Source organism: Hemiscyllium ocellatum, chromosome 45 (genome assembly GCF_020745735.1).
Source record: "Hemiscyllium ocellatum isolate sHemOce1 chromosome 45, sHemOce1.pat.X.cur, whole genome shotgun sequence".
In the NCBI taxonomy this organism is placed as follows: domain Eukaryota; kingdom Metazoa; phylum Chordata; class Chondrichthyes; order Orectolobiformes; family Hemiscylliidae; genus Hemiscyllium; species Hemiscyllium ocellatum.
Genome location: NC_083445.1, coordinates 9,364,537 through 9,388,495, shown reverse-complemented (window position 1 = coordinate 9,388,495; position 23,959 = coordinate 9,364,537). Strand labels below are relative to the sequence as shown.

The window sequence follows — 23,959 nt, the reverse complement described above, 5'->3', positions numbered from 1 at the left end:
CAAACGAAGTGGATTATTCAACAATTTCAAATCATGACTTCTAAATTTTGGTTAGTAATTTTTATTTATATCATTCATGAGACATGAACATTGCTGGTTAGGGCAGCATCTAGTGCCCATCCCTAATTGGCCAGAGGACAACTAAGAGTCAACAAGATTTTTCTGGGTCTGAAATCCCATGTAGGCCATACCAGGTAAAGATGGCAGTTTCCTTTCCTATATAGCATTAGAAAACCAGTTGGGTTTTATTCCAACAATCATTTCATGGTTATCATTAAACTCTCAATTCCAGATTTTTATTGAATTCAAATTCCACAATCTGCCATGGTGGAGATTTGAACCCAGGACTGCAGAACATTGCCTAGCTGACTGGATTAACAATCTAGCAATTATGCCATTACCTCCCAATTCCTGTTAATAATTCTACTTTTCCCATTTACACCTCCTCCAGATCCATCTATTGTCCCCTTAACCGTTCTTTTGGCTTCACACCATCATCCTTTATGTCAATTAATTATCCTGCCTTTCTGTTTATCACAGGAAATACTCTCCCCATCCCCACCAATTCTGTTCTCCCAGCCCCACTTTTTTCTTGAAGGCTGTTATATTTCTAACATTTCACTGTTCTGATGGGAGGTCATGACTCTGAAATGCCAGGCCAGTTTCTCTCCCCACAGATGCTGTCTGACCGTCTGAATATTTCCAACGCTTTTGTTTTTCTCAACAAGGTTGAAGTCTGCTACAAGACTGTAATGCAATTGACAGCAGTCCTGCAAGATGTAAATATGTATTTAACCACATGGATTCAGCTACCTCTCCTCCTGTTTAGCATCTAACCACATTCTCAACATCTTTAAAAGTCTCTTTTACCATAAGTATCCGGCTAGCCGAAAAATGACAGTTGCTAATTCGTCATTTCAAATCAATCTTTTGAATTTAGGCTTTTTGCTTCTTCAGGTCCAATTTTCCTGAAAACACTACTCAACAGTGACTGTACTTCAGAATATATTTGCTTGGTTGAAAAACTTTGAAACATTTTAAGATCATAAAAGGCACTACAGATGTGTACAAAATGGAAGTGCATAGAAAGGAAGAATCTTTTTTCCCCCTTCATACATGTATGAAAAACCAGGGGCATAGATTCTAAGGTAAAAGGGCAGGAGGTTTAGAAGGGATTTAAGCCAGAATTTGAGGGTGGTAGATGCCTGAAACTAGCAGCCCAAAAGGGTGATGGAGCCAAATCCTGTCAAACACTCAGCTATTTAGATAAACACTTGAAACGCACTGCCTATAAGGATATGGGCCACATGCTGAAAAAAGGGAGTTGGTCAGATCTTGATGACCAGTGCTGACATGGGCCAAATGACTTCTTTCCATACTTTAATACTTTATGATTATGTGCAAGAGAATTGTTTTTGATATTTTCAGTGCCATAAATGTCACTGACAAGGTGTTTCTAATTGAGCTTCTCTCTATCTTCCTTTCTTATCTCATGTCAACATTGAGCTTGATATTCTTGGTCACCCCTTACCCAGTTGTAGGCATGGTACGGTGCATGGAAGTGAATATTTCAGTCCCAAATATTGTCTGAATCTGTCTCAAAACTCAAATAAAAGCACACCGCTTGCATCATCTGTTAAACCACAAAGCTAACAAGGCCATTTCATTTTAAATAATGACTTTCTACTACATCATTTTCAGGAACATATTTATACAATATTCTAGCTGTTAATCCTTCTTCCTGTAACTTCTCCCACCCAACCTTCTAAGATCACTGGACTCCTTCAATATTGACCTCTTGCACATCCTGAATGTCAAACAATCCATCATTACTGGCTTTACTTTTTAGCTGCCTCGGCACTAACATTTGGAATCCTCCATAAACTCTCCACCTCTCAGGCCCTCCCTCTACACAAATGTAGAAAACAAGAACAAGAGTGGCCATTCAAGCCTGCTCCATCATTCAAATATGATCATAGCTGATCAAACTCAATAACCTATTTCCCAATTTCTCCCCTGCCTTGTAATCTCCTAATTCTAACATTCAGCGTATTATCCTCAATTGCTTTCTGTGGCAGAAAATACCACAGTCTCACCACTCACTGGTTGAAGAAATTTCCCCTCCTCTGTCATAAATGGCCTATACCATATCCTTAGACTCTGACCCCTGGTTCAGGAAGCCTTTCTCTTTTGCATCAAGAATTTTAGCTGCCTCGACTAGTGTCTCCTCGGGGGCTTGGTGTAAAATTTCATTTGATTACACTCCCATAAAGCACCTTGTGATGCTTCACTCTGGTACAAAATCCTTTATGCAGGTTGCTGTTGTAACTTCAAACTTCCAAAGGACTCAGGACTCACCGAAACCTAACCCACTTCAGGAATCTGTTCAGAACTTTGGTGATTTTGATTTTCTATAGAAAGACATGTAGAGGTATGATTTAATGAGTATGCAGATGAGCCTCTGAGTTATGCTGTAATACAGCTGTTACCTTAGACATGTGTTAAAGACTCTGATAGAAGGTCAGAGTGAGTGCATCTCAGAGCTGAGGGTTCTATGCCTGATTATGTGCATATTCTTAAGTACTGCTTAAAAGAAACTCACATCTGGCCTCCACTTATATGGAGAACAGAAGAACCCATTCAGGTTGAGAATTCAAATACTGGTTGATAGTACTTAACATTTTACTCCAATGAAAGCAAGTTGTTGCCAGGTAGAAGTTTTATTCAGATTTATAGTATTGTCTATATAAAATATACACATCATTCAAATACATATATCTCAATCTCTTTAGCTCATATTGCATTCAGATGTTTTTTATATAGCTATTCATACCTCTCTTGGACACAACCTTTCTTTCTGCACTACATTTTATTTCCAAACTCTTTGGGCTGTTGCTTCAGGAAATTATTTGTTATTCCATCGCTCCTGTCCTCCATCCTACCACAGTTCCTACTTGTTCTTTCTGAACCTTCAACCAACCCCCTCCAACCCATCAACCCCCACTTCAAATGGCTCAGTTTTTTAAAAACATGCTCTGGCATTTGTCTGCCTCCAGCTCTGAAGTCTACAAAGCTATGGATGGACATTCAAAGTGAAACAAGTAGAATGCCAAATAAACTCCGCAGGTCTGGCAGCATCTGTGGACAGAGAGAGAGAGAACGAGACAGATAGACAGAGTTAGTACTGAGTCTAGCATGAGACTTCAGAACTGAAAGTGAGATTAGATTGGAGGTTCTATCTCAAACATTCTGAGCTGTAAAGTCTGACCATATAGTCTGTTATTTTTATCTTAAGTCCTTATTTCCCAATGAAATAAACTAAAGAATAACACCGGACAAGGAAGTAAAGCAGGTAGTTTGCATATTTATTAGAAAGCACATAATCACAATGTGGCCCCAAAGCATGGGCACACAGTGCCCCATAATACTCTACATTACACATTATTTTTCATTGCAAAGTTTGTATCGGCAAAAGAGGAAGGATCCAAAATTTATATGAAAAGAAGAAAAATTCTCCCTTTCCGTCCAAGAAAAAAACAAGACAAGGAGATTCTCAGCATGGTTTTGAGAATTATCAGGTATAGCATCTCCCATCAAGAGATTAGTCAAGCTCATTTTCAATGCAGTTCATTGATATGCGGCTGCTAGTCGTACATTTTCTGGGCGAACTGCCCATCGTCAGCAGACACACACTTTTTAATAACAAGGCAGAACACAAATGCTACTTAAATCCCACTTCCTGGAACAATACGCAGGAGAAATGCGAGGAGATCTGCAAAATAACAGAAAATCTAGGGTGTCCAAGACTTGATCCACAGGTTGTACAGTGCACCACTATCTCTCAAGCCCCCAAGCCTATGGGTCAGGTTAACTCTGCACAATGGTTTTGCACCTATTAGTTAATGCGTGCTAATTGATAACTCATTTCAAAAAAACAATTGAATATCGGACGTATTGTCCATCCTTCATAACTCCTGCAGTCTTTTTCTCGGTGACCTACTAGTCAAGTGCTTTAACAGCTTCTTAAAGGTTGAACTGAATCTAGTAGATTTTTTGTTAGGTTCTCAGTCAGAATCAAGTGGACATTTTTATACTCTGTTCCTCTACACTCAGCTTTTCCAACACTCTGATCTCCTATGCCCTATAAACAAGAGGTTGTCTCAAACTCTGCCTTTTCCAATTCCTGGACTATCCCACCATCAGTGCAGCGCTTGTCTACATTGACTCCCCCAAGTCAAGCCATCCCTTGACTTTAAACTCATCCCTATTTTCAAATCCCTGAGGTTTTGCCCCTTCCCTATTTCCATAAGCTCCCAACCATCAAATATCTGCCTCCCCCCCTTCAATCTCACTCTCTCGTACATTGCCAATTTGAATCATTTCACTATCGGTGAATAGGCTTTTGACTTCCCAGAGCCTAATGTTCTCCGGGAGTATCCTTACCGAAGCTCCATGTCTCTACCCCTTTAAAACATCCCTTAAAACAAAACTCTTTGAAGCTTTCAGTCACCTGACCTCATCTCACCTTAGGGGTGTCACACTTGGTCTTGTAGCGTTCCTGTGAGATGTCTCTGTTTGAATGTATTAAAGTGCTTTCTGAATGTAGGTTGCTGCAATTGTCTTGATCTCCAAGATACACAAGGTTTTGTACAGTACAGAAATCCCAGCCCTTCATCTTTATCTCATTAAATGAACAAGCATTGTAATCATGGCCTATCTCCAAACTCCAGCACCTGAGATATTCCATTATTCAGGAGGCAGGAGATGCATTTTCTCCCAAGGCTTTAACAGGTGAGTCGAAATGGCAGCTTGGCAGAGAAACAATAGCAGAGAGGCCAATTGCTCATCTCCACTGGGACCCGTATCTGTGTGCGCAGGACATATGTAGTCAGGCATGTTATCAGTCTGTCATTGGGCTTCAAAGATAAATCGTTATTCAGGTGAGTGTCTAAATTCAGCTGCAGGAGCTATAATTCGTTTAGCACTGGGCTGAAGTCAACAATGACTTTGCTTTTTGTTTATTACAAATTCATCAATTAAATGTTCACTGATTCACATTATAGGCCTTGGCGTTTAAAAGTACAATGGCCCCAGTGTTGTCACACCTCGCTCAGGCCTGTGAGGTACAGGCAAAGATAGCACAGAATTTCACCATAAGGAACACTGCTCTTTCCGAGAAACGAGAGCAATGCCTTTCCCTCTCTGTTTGGCTAAGAGTCATGGACATTGAGGTCTTCAGACTGAGATCTGCTCCATGATAGGACTTAGTAGAATTACTACAGTTATTCACAGCATGGACCTTATGGACTGAATGGCCTCTTCTGCATGGTAATCACCAATGACTTTCAAATTCTAATTTACTGGTTAATGATAAAGAATGTGAAGGCCTTGTGGATCAGTGTAGTGTCACTGCCTCTGAGCCAGAAGTCCCAGGTTTGAGTCCCAGCCTAGGACTTGATAGTCAGGGAAGATGCATTTAAAAACACACCACAGGCTGAGCATCAACCTATAAGTTCTTCCAAGACATGTAACAGCAGGAGAGATTCCTGGTCGGCCTTTGGGCAGTGGCTGTTCACACATTTAGCGAATTGGTCACACTACAGATTAGGATTGCTGAAGGAGAAAGGGAATAGGTGACCAACAGGCAGAGAAAGAGCAGGAAAGCAGTGCAGGTATCCCCTGCAGTTTTGGATACTATTGTGGGAGATGGCTCACCAGGGGAAGGCAGCAGTAGCCAGGATTGTGGCACCATGACTGGCTCTGTCGTACAGAAGGGTGAGGAAAAGTGGAATCTCCTTTAGTCATAGGAGATTCAATTCTAAGGGGAGTAGATGGGCGGTTTTGTGATCACAAATGAGACTCCTGAATAGTTTGTTGCCTCCCAGATGCATGGGTCAGGGATGTCTCAGATCGGCTGCAGAACATTCTGAAGGGGAAGGGTGAACGGCCAGTTGTTATGGTGCATATAGGCACCAGTGATATAGTTAAAAAACGAGATGAGGTTCTACAAGCAGAATTTAGAGCATTAGGAGCCAAGTTTTAAAAGTAGGACCTCAGGTAGTATTCTCAGGATTGCTACCAGTGCCCCATGTTAGTTAGTAGAAATAGGCAGGATGAATGCAAGAGCGTAGTAGGTAAGGCAGATTACTTGGATTACTACCTGGGTATATGATGTTACTGCTATTACTGAGACTTGGTTGAGAGAAGGGCATGATTGGCAACTCAAATCCCAGGATACAGATGTTCAGGTGGGATAGAGAAGGATGTAAAAGGGATGGAGGAGTTGCTTTACTGGTCAGAGGATATCACTGCTGTGCTGAAGGAGGGCACTATGGAGGACTCGACGAGTGAGGCAATATAGGCAAAGCTCAGAAATGGGAAGGGTGGGATAACAATGTTGGGGCCGTACTACTGGCCTCCCAATAGTGAGCAAGAGATAGAGGTACAAATATGTACATAGATTATAGAAATATGGAGGAGCAACAGGGTGGTGGTGATAGATTTTGATTTTCCAACATTGACTGGGATTCACTTAATGTTCTAGATGGAACAGAATTTGTGAGGAGCATCCAGGAAGCATTTCTACAGCAGTATGTAAATAGCCCAACTTGGGAAGGGGCCATACTGGACTTGGTGTTGGGGAATGAGCCTGGCCAGGAATTTGAAGTTTCAGTAAGGGATTACTTTGGGAATAATGATCACAATTCTGTAAAATTTAGATTATTCTTGCTCAAAGATGAGAATGGTCCTAAAGGAAGAGTGCTAAATTGGAGGAAGGCCAACTCTACCAAAATTCAGCAGGAGCTGGGGAATGTGGATTGGGAGCAGCTGTTTGAAGGTAAATCCACCTTTGAAATGTGGGAGGCTTTTAAAGAGAGGTTGGTTAGAGTGCAGGACAGACATGTCCTTGTGAAAATGAGGGATAGAAATGGCAAGATTAGGGAACCATGGATGACAGGTGAAATTATGACACTAGCTAAGTGGAAAAAGGAAGCATGCATAAGGTTTAGGTGACTGAAGACAGACTAAACTTAAGAATATCGGGAATGCAGGACCAATCTGAAACGAGGAATTAAGGGGGATCTTTAGCAAACAAGATTAAGGAAAATCCCAAAATCTTTTATTCATTATATAAGGAGCAAGAGGGTAACTAGGGAAAGGGTTGGCCCACTCAAAGACAAAGGAAGAAAGGTATGCATGGAGTCAGAGAAAATGGGTGAGATTCTTAACTAGTACTTTGTATCAGTATTCACCGGGTAGAGGGACATGATGGATATTGAGGTTAGGGATACAGTTTGATTACTCTACGTCAAATCTGCATAAGGAGAAAGGAAGTTTTGGATATTCTAAAAGGCATTAAGGAGGTAAAATCAATGACTGCAGATGCTGGAAACCAGAGTCTAGATTAGAGTGGTGCTGGAAAAGCACAGCAGTTCAGGCTGCATCCGAGGAGCAGTAAAATCGACGTTTCAGACAAAAGCCCTTCATCAGGAATACAGGCAGAGAGCTTGAAGGGTGGAGAGATAAGTGAGAGGAGGGTGGGGGTGGGGAGAAAGTAGCATAGAGTACAATAGGTGAGTGGGGGAGGGGATGAAGGTGATAGGTGGAAAAGAAGATAAGCAGGTAGGAAAGAGCTTCAGGGCAGAGGAAATGACCTGGGAGTTGCAGTGCCTAAAAGGCATTAAGGTGGACAAGTCCCAAGGTCCAGATGGGATCTATCCCAGCTTACTGAGGGAAGCGAGAGAGGAAATAACTGTGGCCTTAATAGATATCTTTGCAGCATCCTTGAACATGAGTGAAGTCCCGGAGGACTGGAGAATTGCTAATATGGTCCTTGCTTAAGAAGGCTAGCAGGGATAATCCAGGTAATTTTAGACCGGTGAGCCTGATGTCAGTGGTAGGGAAACTGCTGAAGAAGATGCTGAGGGATAGGATCTATTCCCATTTGGAAGAAAATGGGCCTATTAGTGATAGGCAACATAGTTTTGTGCAGGGAAGGTCATGTCTTACCACCTTGAGTTCTTTTGAGGAAATGGCAAAGTTGACAGAGGGAAAGGCTGTGGATGTTCTATACATAGACTTCAGTAAGGCGTTTGAGAAGGTTCCCCATGGTAGGCTGATGGAGAAAATAAAGTTGCATGGGGTGCAGGGTGTACTAGCTAGATGGATAAAGAACTGGCTGGGCAACAGGAGACTGATTAGTAGTGGAAGGGAGTTTCTCAAAATGGAGAACTGTGACCAGTGGTTTTCCACAGGGATCCGTATTGGGACCACGTTTGTGATATACGTAAATGAACTGGAGTAAGATAATACAGCTGAATATAGGTAATTTGGAGAGTTGAGTGGAGAAATGGCAGATGGAGGTCAATCCAGGCAAATGCGAGGTGATGCATTTTAGAAGATCCAATTCAAAAGTGAACTATAAATGGTTTTGGTAAATGGTAAATGGTAAAGTCCTGGGAAAACTGATGTACAGAGATCTGGATGTTCAGGTCCATTGTACCCTGAAGGGGCAACACAGGTCAATAGGGGTTAAGAAGACATATGGCATGCTTTCCTTCATCAGACAGGGTATTGAGTATAAGTGTTGGCAGGTCATCTTACAGTTGTATAAGACTTTGGTTTGGCCACATCTGGAATACTGTGTGCAGTTCTGGTCGCCACATTACCAAAAGGATGTGGATGCTTTGGAGAGGGTGCAGAGGAGGTTCACCAGGATGTTGCCTGGTATGGAGGGTGCTAGCTATGAAGAGAGGTTTGGTAGATTAGGATTGTTTTCATTAAAAAGACAGAGGTTGGGGAGAGACCTGATTTGAGGTCTACAAAATCAAGAGGTATAAACAGGGTGGATAGCAAAGCTTTTCCCCCAAAGTGGGGACTCAATTACTAGGGGTCACAAGTTCAAGATGGGAGGGGAATGTTTAAGGGTGGCAAGTTCTTTACGTGGAGGGTGCCTCAAACAATGCAGGCATGATAGCATAATTTAAAATCTACCTAGACAGATACATGAATAGGCAGGATACAGATCATTAGAAAATAGGTGATAGGTTTAGATAGAGGATCTGGATTGGTGCAGGCTTGGAGGGCTGAAAGGCCTGTTCCTGTTCTATAATTTTCTTTGTTCTTTGTTCTTGTGATGGAAAGAACATTGAACCTCCTTCATCACTATTCATATCCCTGAGTTTTGAAGGCATAAGACACTTGCCTTTCATCAAAATATTGAATACACAAGCAAGCAGTTTACGTTGCAGTTGTTTATAACATCAGTTATGCCACAGCTGGAGAATGTGTGCCATTCTGGTCACTACAAAAAGGATGTGAATGCACTTGAGCAAATGCAAAGGAGATTCACCAGGATGCTACAAGGGTTGGAGCAATTCTTCTATGAAGAGAAACTGAGATTGTTTCTCTTCAAGCAGAGAAAACTGAGGGACCAGATTTGAGGTATACGAAGTTATGAGGACCATAGACAAGGTATGTTGAAAGAAATGCTTTAATAGAAAAGTAAATAACCAAGGGCATAGTTTGAAGGTAAGGGACAAGAGGTTTAAAGGGGATTTGATGAAGAAATGTTTTCACCCAGAAATGCTGATTATCTGGAATTGTCTACATTTCTGGAATTGTCTTCAAGTCATTTTAGTATTTAGAATGAGCACTTGAAACAACATTGCATACAAGGCTATGGGCCAAGTGCTGGAAAATGGGATTAAAATAAATAGGTGCTTGATGACATACGGGGCCACCAAGGGTCAAAAAATCTTTTCCTGTGAGATAGTCATGGACTTTTAAAACTTGCATGTAAAAGTGAATATTACTATGGCATCTCTGATCTCCAAGTGATAACACACCGCCACAGCAGATATGGAATGTTGAACTACTTAAAACCAAAAACTCATCCTGTTAAATTATCATTCTTGTTGTAATACCCCTCATGTCCTTGATCCTCTCTATCTCTGCAACCACTTATAACCCTCCAGGATCTGTAAGCTCCTCCAAATCTGGCCTCTAACAAAACAGCAATTTTAACTGCTCCATTCTTGAGCCGTGCCTTCAACTTCCAAGGTCTGAAATTTCCTTTCTACATCATGCTGTCTGAACTGCCTTATTCTTGTCCACAACCTAACCTTTAGATGAGCTGTCCCAATATCGCCTTCCGTGGCCCGAAGTCAAATCAGGCCTAATAACAATACAGTTCACTAATTCCTTTGGGTAAGGAAAGTTGTCATCCTTACCTCCTTTGGCCTATGTGACCCCATATCCACAGCAATGTCTGGGCAATTGAGCATAGGCAATAAATGCTGACCTAGCCAGAGCCACTCACATCCTGTGAATTAATTTTTAAATATTCAATGTTCAGCATGCTACACAAATACAAGTTAATGTTCTTCTCACCAAACCCTCAAAAGAGGAACTTGAAATTTCTAGGAGCAATGTAGCTGTGGCACAAGCCAAATGGAGATGGGTGATGTGATCAGTTGACACCCTTTTAGGATTTGTATCCCAAAGTACATCAACACGTGATCAGGAGAGGATGAAAAAAGGTTGCACAAGATTTACAAAATTAAGTTGACAGATACTGACATCATAAGACAGTCTAAAGAAACCAACGACCTGTTTATCTCTCTAGTTTGAGGTGGGATGGAATATAAAAGAAGCTGGTGATTCCTTGCCCATTTCCACTTTTGCACAGAGTCAAGAATCAAACCAGGAATTTTAGGACAAGCTGCAAGGTCAAACACATTAGACAGTTTGGACAGCCTGATCGTTGCAGGAAGCTTGGACTAATAAAGGCTAAGTAACAGATGATGACAACAACTTACACTCAAAGCGCCTTTGAAGATATGAATCCCAAGCCTCAAAGGAGGAATTTTCACAAAATGCAGCACCATGCCACATAAAGAGTCAGGAGGAAAAACAACCAAAAGTTATAGAGGAGAGAGAGGTACAGAACGAATGCCAAAACTTAGGGCTACAGTGGCTGAAGTCAGCTACTCACTCAGTAACGTGTCTTCACACTGAACCAATATCCATGGTACAAAACCTAGAATGTGATGAAATACTCCCCACTTATCTGGATGAGTGCAGCTCCAACAATACTCAAGAAACTCAAAGAACAAAGCAACCCGCTTAATTGGTACTTTCTCCACCGATGCTCCATAGCAGCTTCTATAAGATGTATTTTGAAATTCACCAAAGCTTGTTTTGACCATTCCTTCCAAACAAGAGGACCACAACCATTAATAGGACAAAGGCAGTACACATGGGAACATTATCAGCTGCAAGTTCCCCTCCAAGACACACACCCTGACTTGGAATAATATCATCTTCATGGTTGCTGGGTCAAAATCCTAAAATTCCTGTCCTAACAGCACTGGGTGTCTCTATGCCCCATGAGCTGCAGCAGTTCAAGAAGGCAGCTCATCAACACCTTTTTCAGCCGGAATCTGGGTGGGCAATAAATATTGGTCCAGCCAGTGATGTTCACATCCTATGAAAAGTTATATTTGCAAAAATTGCAATAGCAATGCATACCAATAAATATGTTTTACTTTATATATAGCTTTTTTTCCTTTACTCTTATATGGGATGTGGGTATTGCTGGCAGGACTGGCATTTAGTACCCTATTTGCCCTTGAACTGAGTGGCTGGCTACTACATTGCTGACGGCAGTCAAGAGTCAACCACGTGTCACATATAGGTCAGACTAGGTAAGGACAGCAGATTTCTTTAGAAGTTCAATAGTAAAGCAGATGGGTTCTTGTACAATAATTGTTACATGATCAATGTTAGACCAGCTTTAATTCTAGTTTTTTTTAACTCAAATTTCAACTCCAACCCTAGTGGGATTAAAATCCATGTCCCTAGAACATTCATCTGCCATTCTGGATTAATAACTCAATGATGTTACCAATACCCCAGCATTCTCCTTTGATGCAACATCAACATTTGAGAACCCTTGTTGTCCACTGCTGGGTCACTGTAGAGGTGGTATGGCATATCATCGATTATAGAAACCAACCCTTTCATACTTTGGGAGAAGGCTGACATCATCCAGATTTAACAGCTTGAGAGAGTGCAGAAGCAGGAATTTGGGAACCACCCTAGAATAAAATGCTTGTCTTCTTAGTTAACATCTCAACTCAGCATTACCTAAAACCAAAGAACAGCTCAAGTACCAGAGCTGTTCCAAGTCATGCTGTATCCCAGAGAAGTAAAAAGATGAGAATCAGAGGATATAATCTAAGAGTAAGGAGTCACCTTTTTAAAACATAGATGAGGAGGAATTTCTTCACTCAAGGGATTGTGAATCCGTGGAATTATTTATTGCAGAGAGCTGACAAGACTGGGTGATTAAGTACATTCAATGTTGAGATAGAGTTTTAAATCCAGTTGGGGGAAAAGGCAAGAAAGGAGAGTTGAGGATTATCAGTCGTGATATCACGGAATGGCAAAGCAGACTCAATGGGCTGAATGGCCTACTTCTGCTCCTTTGTCATATGAATGGCTAAACCTGGCACCAACAAGGAACACCATACAAGTTGCTGCTCTAACAGAATTGAGAAGTGTGTGTGTCGAGAGCAAGGTTATGTTTTTGAACATGATACTACAAGGATTATTGTCCTTGTGGACGAAAATCGCGTGCTGATAGAAAAATTTGTCAGATCAATAATCTTCCTGAAAACACCATTTAGATGGGAGCAAAAAAATCCAAACAGTTCTGTCTCATTATTCCCTGCAATCATTCCCCCCTTGTGAGAAAACGGGGCAGAAACAGGCCATACCATCACCTATTTTGAAAAGATCTCACCTCATGGAATTATGCATGAGATTCCTGACGACAGCAAGCCTTTAAAAGGCCAATTCATCCCTTCAGGATAAGAAAAGCTCTCCTCGCAATCTGCTAGTTGGCTGTGCACAGTACTTGCATCTTAACAATAAATCCCCTGTCAGGACATCAAATGCCACAATCATAATTAGGATTCTCCACTCTTCTCACTGAAATCGAAGTGTGCCATCCGCCCTTCTCTGGTCTTTTTGTTCCAATTAACGTGGAAACACATTTAATAACTCTAACTCCAGTTTCTTCTACATCTGTCTCTCATTTTACTCAACATTGACTCAAACTGAATGAAACTGTACTCCTTTCCAAACTCCTCCATCTCCATTCATTTTAAGACTCCTATCAAAATCCAAATTTTTGATTATCATTTAATGCTCCTTTTCGGCTTACCGTCCTTTTCAAATACTCCTCACACCTCTCGGCTTGAGATAGCATCAAAGTGGAGAATACAAGTGTGAGAGTATCCAGTTAATTTGTGACATCTGATTATGAGGTTCCATTATCATAACTTGTTCTACACTCCACTCTCCCTTAAAGTGACCAACACAAGGAGGAGGGGAAGCCCATGGGCAGTTCTGTGATTTGCACCAGTCAGGCCAGAGTTATACTGCCAGTTGCACCTCTCTCCAGCTTGCAGTTAGATCAACCAAATGGCAGCTGCACATGGACCCAGAAGACAAAGAGGTTAGAGAGAGGGAAAGGCATACTTACACCCCATCTACCCCCACCCACCTAAGCATCGGGGAGACAGGATTGACGGCAAGATGGCTGGACATGCTTGTGAAAAACAGACACCAATGAAAAAAGAATTCCCAAAAGTACTCCCATTTGCATTATTTCCTCTCTATCAGTCAGTGACATGAACGAATCAGGTAAGTAGACAAGAAGTCAGTTCTTCAAGGGTTGCTCTGTTTCGAGGTCGCACTTACATTCTTCTACCAGAGTGATGTTTCTGCTCACTACCAGGACTCCTTCACACTCCAGCGAGACCACGATCTTCCTTAGTTGGCTTGGAAAACATCTGGAGCATGACTGGTTCAACCTCTGCTCTGCCCCGGGGATGAAGAAAGAACTGCACTGGCCAAAGCACAGTTGGTTTTGGATGTTAAAGGCCTTGCAGTTTAGATGCGAAATGCTCTGGAAGATGTGAAAAGAAAGAGACAATTAATCAAATGAGCTTGATGTTAATACCAGACAGCCCACGGGCTAAGCAGGCAGATTGGAAATCCCAAATCCGTTGCAAAGGGAATTTAAAACAGTCTTCAGCTTGGACTGTGGGAAGCAATCTTCCAAAGTTGACTTTGTCAGCTTTGGCTCACGGAGTACCACACCCCAAGTCACAAGTTTGTGGGTTCAAATCCCGCTCCACAATTTGAGTGCAGATCTAGACTGATAGTGCAATACTCCCTCAGTACTGCATTGAGAGTGTCAGAGGTGCCCTCTTGCAGCTGAAACATTGAAATGACATCGCTGTGTAGCATGAGATTTGAACACACAGACAGCTCAAAAATCATGAAGTAGGGATTCTTTATTCAATTCACATCAAATCACTACAAACATGAAGGGAAACTAATGTTAACCAATGAGGGATATATGTAAATGAAGCATATGGTTCACAATATTGGTTATCTGCTTCTTCTTCTCATGAGTTCTCCTTTCCTCAAAGGCACCTTCTTTTCCCAGAACGAAGATCCATTCACCTTCTCCAGCTGCTCTCCCTCACCATCACCACCTGCTGCTTGATGTCCCAGCATAACTTCCCTTCCTCATCAACCATTGCTCAAGGTTTTGTTTCACAAGTCTGCCTTCTCAGGTAGATGAATAGCTCATTTTGAAGAACTTTTGGGAAGTTCTCTCCAATGTCCAAATCATCATTTATCCCCCAACCAATAACACTTCTTTAAAAACAAAACTGGTCATTATCATGTTGACACTTGTGCGAGCTCATTATGTACAAATTGGCTGCCATGTTTTCTATTGCAGCAAGCCAGGCAGCATCAGGAGGTGGAGAGTTGACTTTTTTGGGTGTAACCCTTCGAGGTCTTGAAATATTACATATGAAACATTAACTTCTCCACTTCCTGATGCTGCCTGGCTTGCTGTGATCTTCCAGTCTCCTGCCTGTCTACTTTGGATTCCAGCATCTGCAGTTTTTTTGTCTCTAACCAAGTATTTTCTATTGTAATAGGAGCTACACTTCAAAAGTACTTCATTGGCTGTGATATACTTCGGGCATTCTTGAGTTAAAAATGGTGCTATACACATGCAAATTCTTCACAGGTTGTGCCATTAGAAATAAAGTAACCAGTTCTAGCAATGTAAACATAGTGCTTCGATTCCCCATAATGCAGATTACAAAAGGAGCAATTGCAGTGGTACCTTGAAACTGTAAAGCAGAGAATTCATATTGCTAAGTTTTAGAACCTGCAGTGAACCCATTACCTAGCTTTGGGATTCCCAGTTCTTTCCCAAAGGAATGTGGTTCTGTTAAAGAGCAATCACCAACCTGCTGAAATCAGTTAGACTTGTGTGCGACTCAGTGTCTTGGAGGGGGCAAGACACTCTTCAGTTTGTTGACACAGTAAATAAGCAGCACATTCCAGTTCCCAATCTACTTTCCCTTTCTGAGAGTTTGTTAGCTATTTTCATCTGCACTTCTTTCTCACCTTCTCTCCATCCTCAATAATTACTGCCCCTTCTCTTCCCTTAGGTCTTACATTTCTATCTGTACTTTTACATGCCTCTCTGATCCTTCCTCCTCTCTCTCTACCTCTTTTTCCTCCCGCCACACTCTCTCTTCTTAATTTCTCTTTGTCGCCTTCTCCTATTTCTCCTTCCTCTCTCCCTTCCCATTCTTTGTTTCCCCACTTCCCTCCCTCTCTGTTCATTGTCCTTCTCTTTGTCGCCTCTCTTCTCCCCATCTCAGCCTCTTCTGTTTCGGTTTTCTCTCCTCTCCCTTTCTGCTCCTTCCTCTGTTCTTTCCCTTTCTATTCCCTCCTCTCTTTGTTCCTTCCTTTTCTTTGACACCTCTCTTGAAATTCTACTCCTAATTTCCAACTTAAGTTTTTTTATCCTCTAGGGTTCATAAAGCAGTGGACCTCTTTACAAGAATGTTTCTGGGACTAGAGGGTTTGAATTAAAAGGAGAGCTAGGCTGGGGCTATTTTCCTGGGGCATCTAAGGATGAGGAGTGACCTTATAGAGGTTTATAAAATCATGAGGGACAAAGAGTGGGGCAGTCCAAAACTAGTGGACATAGGTTTAAGATGAGAGGGAAAGATTTAAAAAAAGGACCCGAAGGGTAACTTTTTCATACAGATGATGGTGCGTTTATGAAATGAGCTGCCAGAGAAAGTGATAGAGGCAGGTACAATTACAACATTTTAAAGGCATGGCTTACAAATAGAAAGGGTTTAGAGGGATATGGGCCAAATGTTGGCAAATGAGATTAGGTCAGATTAGGATGTCTGGTTGGCATGACAAGTTGGACCAAAAAGTTTGTTTCTATGCTGTATGATTCTTTACCTCTTTTAACCTTCTCCTGCTCCTACACAGATTCTACAAGCTTCTGAAGCCCAAAGCTGGGGTGTCGCCTAGCCATTACAACTCGATTTATCCCATCTGCTCTGTAGTTTGCACCTTGAGGTTTTATGAATAATTCTCCTGTGCCAAAAGCTCCCTTATCGGAGGCTTACTGGGATCTAATGTGTGTGAAATATGGCCAGTCCATGGCAGTATTGCGAGTGCAGTAAACTAAGTTTGCTCTAGACCTTTAAATGGTGTCAACAAGTACAGCAGGCAATCGATTTCACGCTTCCCAAAATCTTCCAGAAGCTGCAACCATAAGGATGGCCTGGACGAGGCTTCTGCGCGTGAGAGCCAAGAGGAAGCACTGAAAGCAGGAAAACTAAAGCCAGACTTTTCACCACACACTGCAATATCATGCCACAGCAGCTCCCTCTTGTGGACAGGCCAAGAGCACATACAGTTCTGCCTCCAAACACAGCCACTGGAGAGAGCCACTCGACCCTTGCACTGTATGGGGTGCAGACACTCGACTATCTACCTGAATCTTACCAACCTGTGCCCCTTCCACTCTTTCCCCGACAGCCTGGCCTCACCAGCAACTATCTCTGCCAGACTATCACTTACCAGCCTTGCAAGCAGACCTCAGCTGGGGCTTGAGAAAGATGGTTTCAAAAATTAATGGGTGACAGAAGGAAATTGTCAAGCCTTGAGGACAAGTTCCTTCTCTCTGATGCTTTCTCTTCATTCCCCCACTCTCTCTCGATCTTCGTCTCTCCCTCATTCTTTCTCTATACCTTTTCACACTGTATATTCCCTCCTCTTTCGCTTTACTTTCACTTTCCATCCATTTCCATCTGAACCCAAGTAATCCTTTCAATAGTTCACAGCAGGCATCTGTACTTATTGTTTCATATTTATTAATACAAAATCTTGCATTGTTGACAGCTGTAATAACTGGGGTAGGGAATGAGGCTAACTTCAAGCCTTTGTATTATTTGTTTCGGCTTTTAATTAAATTTGGTCACACTAGTACTTGCGGTATAAATATGCTTCCTACACAGAGATGCTTTAACACAACCTTTGGAACAAGGGGACTTGAACCCAGGTCTCCTTGCTCAGAGTTAGGGACACTACCACTGTGCCACAAAAGTCATTTATGCTCAAGATATGTTATGAGCTATGTAGATACCTGCACATAAGACGATCAAAGTTATTGAATGGAACAAGCACACATTGGGCTTCGCCCAAGTAGCCCACACTATCAGATGAGTACAGTGTATAATCTCCTAGTTGGTGATATAGACTGCGAGTGGTATAGACCTTACTGGTCCTCAATGTCCCTTTAGCTACTTCTACTGATTAGTGGATTTTCAAAATCATGAATGGATTGAATAGATAGAGAAATGTTGTTCCTGCTCGTAAAAGGTGCACGAATCAGAGGGTGGAGATTTAAAGTATTTGTAAAAGAAGCAAAGGTGATATGAGAAAAATGGTTTTCACTCAGCAAGTAGTCAAACTCTGGAGTTGACTTCCTGGAATTGGTAGAAGATGGTTCAACTGAGGTAATAAAGAGGGTATTGGGATAATTATTGGGTTAAAAATAATACGCAAGCGATATGGAAAAAAGGTGGAACATTGGCATTCAGTAATAGAACTGGTGCAGGCACAATGAGCTCAGTGATATCCTTCTGGCCATAACACTCCTGCAGTTCTGAGTAACCGTGCACAGGAAGAAGACAGGAATGAGAGGGTAAAAGCACAAAGCAGGAAGAGTAGCCACTGTTGAGAAATCACAGCCCAAGTTCGCATCATGGACAATGTACCCAGCAAGGACATATAATACAGAACATTACAACAGCACAGGAACAGGCCCTTTGGCCCATCACGTCTGTGCTGACCATGATGATGTTCTCAGTTAATCTCATCTATCTGTACTTAGTCTGTATCTCTATACCATGCCTGTTCATGTGTTTCTCTAAATGCTTCTTAAACATTGCTATAATTTCTGCTTCTACCACCTCCCGAGCATGTTTCCCCTCTCACCTTAAACATATGCACCCCCCTCCCACCCCACCCCCAGTTTTTTCCATTTCGACCCTGGAAAAAAAGACACCAACTATCCACCATATCCATGCCTCTCATTATGTTACCACCCCCTCCACTCCAATGCTTCGTTAGGATTTTAAAAACCTCTTCACTGATTTCATTGGAGATGAAATCAGGTCTTTTCTCCAATGAGGACACACCAGTTAGAAGTACAGTGGATTTGCACTTCAAGAGTCCGAATAAAGTCACTGCCCATTTTAAATGGAAAAATACGTTAGACTGTGTCCCACTCAGAATGCCGAAGACATAACTGTGAGCAGACTCTTGAAGTGACAGTCCACCACAATTAACAAATACACAACATCCCTCCCCCCCCCGACTTTACAACATAAAGTTCCTACTGTTGTTAAACACTTCCACCTCCTGATCCTTCTAAAAACATAACAGCACCCACTGTTCAAAAAAAGGATTTAAAGGGATCTTCAATTGGAGCTACATGGAAACCACTGCTATCTCATAGCAAGATGCTTGCCTTGCGACCCAAATGGGGATCAGGATACATGGTTTGAGAGGCCCTAGTCAAAATCATTACTGTTCACCCAAATGGTCACCAACAGCTTATTACAGTGGGGTGTGATAGTGGAGAGAAGGGCTTTGTGTTCTCAATTTAGATTTTAAAATTAACTGTGAAGCCCCACTTCTACCAGCTCAGCTGTAAGAGCTGACATGAACAATGCCAACAGCCAATGTCAGAGGACAAGAACACTCCCTCTAATAACAAAAATGGAAGTGCATTGAATGAAGATAGCCAGCATGGGCACAATGGGCCAAATGGTCTCCTGGACTCCAATCATTCCTACTACATTGTCCAGTTCTGTAGTTGTACTTCTTTTTGTTTGGAGTGTGAGAAAGAGTCTGGAAAAATACCTTGTGCACTTCTGGCAAGTTGCATTGCGTGAAATATATGCATTAGCAACACAGCCAAAATGCACTTTTGAGACATTGTTAAGAATTCAGTGCCAACACCCACTGATTGAGGTCAGGACTAACTGAAGACATCATAACAAGCACAGCAGACTGATTTGTGCGCAATGTCACAGCAGAAGGCAACATCTATTTAGGGCAATTCATTGTTTGTAAAAGTAATTAAAATCTTCTGTACTCACATTTCCTTGGCTGTTTTATTTCCTCTCCCAATGTCTGAAATGTCTGCAGTCCTCTAGCTTTTTGCATCTCCCTGGTAATTCTCTCCCTTGTCTCCATGGTAATGTATGAACAGGAGTCGGCCATTCAGCCCCTTCTACCTGCTCTACCATTCTAGATCATGGCTGATCATCTACCTTAATGCAATTTCCCTGTGCCATCCCCATATCCCTTGATGTTATTAATGTCTAGAAATCTCTCGGTCTTGAATACTCTCTCTGTCTTAAATATTTTCAATGACTGATCATCCTTAGGGTTGAGATTTGCAAAGATTCATCACCATCTGCGTGAAAAAATTCATCCACATCTCCGTGTTAAATGGCCTCCCCTTATTCTGAGACTGTTTCATGGTTCTAGATTTCACAAACACAGAAACCATTTTCTCTGCATTTTCTTTCTCTAGACAATCAAGAATTTTGCACGTTTCTCTGAGATCACGTCTCTTCTGGAGAAGATGAGCCCAGTCTCCTCAGTTTTTCCTCACAGATTTCTAGGTTGTCCTTTCTGGTGAACTTACTCTGCACTTCCTCTATGGCAACCCAAAAATGATAAACTCTAAAAATGGCCACGGCTGCTCCAAAGGATTATAGATTTTAAAGTCAGACAAAACCAGGTCATAGTCGAACAGATTTATTTGAAATCGCAAGCTTCCTAAGCATTGTCCCTCCTTATGAAGAAGTAATGCTTAGAAAGCTTGTGATTTCAAATAAACCTGTTCGACTATAACCTGGTGTCATCTGACTTCTGACCTTGTCCACCCCAGTCCAACACCAGCACCTCCACATCAGATTTTAAATTGATTTACCAGTGGTTAGCAGTTAAGTGTGACTATTAAACAGTTAATATAGGGGAGTCTAAAACTACGGTGGCTCAGAGGTTAACACTACTGCCTCACACCACCTGGGTTCAATTCTAGCATCGAGTTTGTGGAGTTTGCACATTCTCTCTGTGTCTGCTTGGGTTTCCTCTGGATGTTCCAGATTCCTTCCACAGTCCAACAGTGTGCAGGTTAGGTGGTTTGGCCATGCTAAATTGCCCGTAGTGTCCAGGGCCAGGTGGGCCACCCGTGGGAAATTCAGGGTTATAAGGGTGGAGGGGTGGGGGCAGGGGTGGTGGGGAGTCTGAGTGGGATGCTCTTCGGAGAGTCAGTGTGGACCTGTTGGGCTGAATGGCCTGTTTCCACACTATAGGGATTCTATGGTCTTCCATTAAAGTTAAAGGGTCACCCATTTAAGACAGAGATGAGGAGGAAGGTCTTCTCCCAGGGGGTCATTAAAATGTGAAATTCTCTTCCCTAGAGCACAGTTGAGGCTGGGTAAGTGAATATAGTCAATGTTTTACTTCTTGCCACGCTGTACATATCTGACAACATAAAATAAAGCAAGGTACTGTAGAGGCTGGAAATCTAAAACAAAAACAGAAAGTGCAGCAGAAATTCAGCAAGGTCCTGTGGAGGCAGAAAGTAAATGTTTTGAGTCCATTAAGTTCTGAAGCAAGGTCAATTGACTCGAAACGTGTTTTTCGCTCTCTTCTCTACACAGATGCTGCCAGACGTTGCTGAAGTTTTGAATCCAATAAGTTCTGAAGAACTAAGACGTTAATTGTTTTCTCTCACTGTCTCCACAGATGCTGCCAGACCTTGCAGAGTTTCTTCAGCGCGCTTTTCGCTTCTGGCATATATACAGTAGTTGAAAAGTGAGGACTGCAGATGCTGGAGATCAGAGTCAAGATCAGTGTGGTGCTGGAAAAGCGCAGCAGTTCAGGCAGCATCCGAGGAGCAGGAAAATCGATGTTTCGGGCAGGAGCCCTTCATTCCTGACCTGCTGTGCTTTTCCAGCACCACTCTAATGTATACAGTAGTGTATATGAGTGAGAGAGAGAGAGAGAACACAAAGAACAGTACAGCACAGTGACCGGCCACTCGGCCCACCACGTCCGTGCGATCATGCTGCTTTTTGTTCTCTCCTTCGCTCACCTGGGTGAAAGGTACAGCTCTGCAGCTCGATCGGCTGGCTTCCTGCTCGGACAGCGGGAGGACAATCTCCTCGGTGACTCCCCTCCCTTTCTCAATCAATCGCCTCCAAGCCTCCTCGGCACTCCTCTGCCTGTTTTCCGCGTCGTCGTTGTTGCTCCGAGAGAGCGCGGCCGCCGCCGTTGACGGTTTGTCCGTTGGGCTCGAGCTCCGAAGCCTGTCGCGTGCCAGCGCCTCCTCCCGCCCTTTTTGGGCGTCGTCCACACTCGGCCGATGGCGGGGGGTGCTGTTCTTCGACGGAGGGCGCCACCTCTGCCGAGCCGCCCGAAAGCGGGTGTCCGCCGGCACCGTGCCCCACACCCCGTAGCCCGTCGCCGTGCGGATGTGAAAGGCGCCCGCCGACTTGCGATCGGACCCCGGTTGAGGCGGTTGAGGGGCTCGCTCCCCCCCCGCCGGTGGTGGGACTCGCCAGGCCGGCCCCTCCCGTGCGGCCTCCAGCACGCGATTCCTCCAGGAGCCTCCGGCCCGGCTCCGGGAGGGCAGGTCACCGCCTCCTAATGCCGCCCGCTTGCCCTGCAGCCCCAAGAATGTCGACCACAGACGCGGCACCGAGAGGCGGGGTCTGTGGACCGAGGAGAACCCCGCACGAAACCGCTCAGGGACTCCCTCAAGGTCCAGCTCGTTACTCCCCGGGGGAGAATCGCCCGAAGACATTGCTTCTTCACCGTCATCTTGTGGTGGGAGAAACCTGAGTCCTGTAGCTGTGAGGAAGAGACTCAAGATCAGCTTAGTCTGAAAAGTTAACATTCCACAGGACTCCTGCGTCTATCAATAAATACTCAGTTCAGGGCCGTAATAACCAGGCCTTGCAGTCAATTTTGGATAATCATTCCTTCTTACCTGGCTCTTTATAAGTTGTTGGTTTCCCCGCTGGAGAACTTACTACAGGAAGCTACCATCTCACACCCTTAATTTTATTGAATCAATAAATCACTTTGAGGGGAAGGGGGAGGAAATCTCTTTAAGAATTCGGTGCTAACACCTGTTGTTTGAAGTGGTACTGAAGACACATATCTATGGTAGGCAAGGTAAACACATTTGTGTATTAGCAACAACGCAAAGCAAAGTCTATTTGCAGATATTAGTAACAACTAAATATAAACCTTATCCTTTGGCTCATCGTCCAGCACTGATTTTTGGTTACCTGAATCCACCAAAGTTTTGGCAGGCCTCTTCATCAAGATCCTCCTTTCATTTTCCTTTGGGTCTCGCACCTTGCACTTTCCAGGCACTTGACATTATCTAAAACTCAGCTGCCCTGCACTTCATGCCAAATCATAAAGGCATACTAAACAGAAACAGGCCCTCCAGTCTAACGCATCCAAGCTTCCAAAGCTAAACTAATCACGTTTGCTTGTATTTTCATTCAGCATCGCTCTGTTCCCAATTTCCTGTCCGGCTAGGATTAGGTTTTAAATTCCACCATGGCAACACTCCACCTTCTCTAGCTCCCACAAGCCTCCAATTTAGGCCTTGTAACCATCTTCAATGTTAATCAGTCCTGTGCAAACAGGCATGTCTGGGTCTTCCGGTCTGGAATTCCCTCCCTAAACTTCTCTCCCCTTCTTTGAGAGGTTTGTTAAAACCTATCCTTTCAATCAGATTTTCAGTCTCTTTTCCTAGTAGCTCCTTCAGTGATTAACTTCCATTGACAATGCCTTGGGGATGTTTTATTATGTCAAATGTGCTATAAGTATGACTTAAATGTGTGCACAAGATGTGGGCATGGCTAGCCAGGCCAGCATTCATTGCCCATCCATAATTTGCCCAGAGGGCAGTCACGAGTCAAATGCATTCCTGTGGTCCTGGAGTCATGTGTATGTCATATGCTTAAGGATGGCAGATCTCCTTCCCTAAAGAACACTAGTGAACCAGGCAAGGTTTTATGACACTAGAAAGTGCTTCGGTGGTTGACATTATTCTAGATTTAATTTTTAATGATTGAATTCATATGTTGTGATGGTAGAATTCATACTCTGATCCCAGAACATTCGCCTGCTTCTGAGTTACTATGTCACTGATTTATGCCATCATGTACCCCTGCTCCATGCAAGTTGTTGTTGTATTTCCAAAGCTGTCTTTGGAAGTGATAATATTCTGCTGTTCCCTTTTGATGACTGCCATCCGCCCATGGCCTTCAAAGCAACAGGCGAGAAGCCACAGAGTTACGAACTCAGGCAAGGAATCCTTGCATCAACACCAGTATGTCTGTGTCTTTGCCAGTGGGCACAGAGTATGCTCCTGTCACTGATGATGCAGTTCTCGCCTATCAACATATGGAATGGGGATAGGTGCAATATGGGAAAATTT

At 43.0% G+C, this 23,959-nt stretch overlaps 1 protein-coding gene across 1 annotated transcript in view; it reads right to left on the bottom strand.

Annotated features, from left to right (window-relative positions):
* The window catches only part of LOC132835861 (uncharacterized), an 83,647-nt gene extending 61,251 nt beyond the window's left edge, over nucleotides 1–22,396 (bottom strand). The window contains exons 1-2 of the mRNA XM_060854957.1: nucleotides 21,593–22,396; nucleotides 13,771–13,978 (exon numbers count right to left, since the gene is read on the bottom strand). Of these exons, the coding sequence (XP_060710940.1) occupies nucleotides 13,771–13,978; nucleotides 21,593–22,396 (1,012 nt within the window). The remainder of the gene's footprint in view (nucleotides 1–13,770; nucleotides 13,979–21,592) is intronic.
* Nucleotides 22,397–23,959: the final 1,563 nt, after the last annotated feature.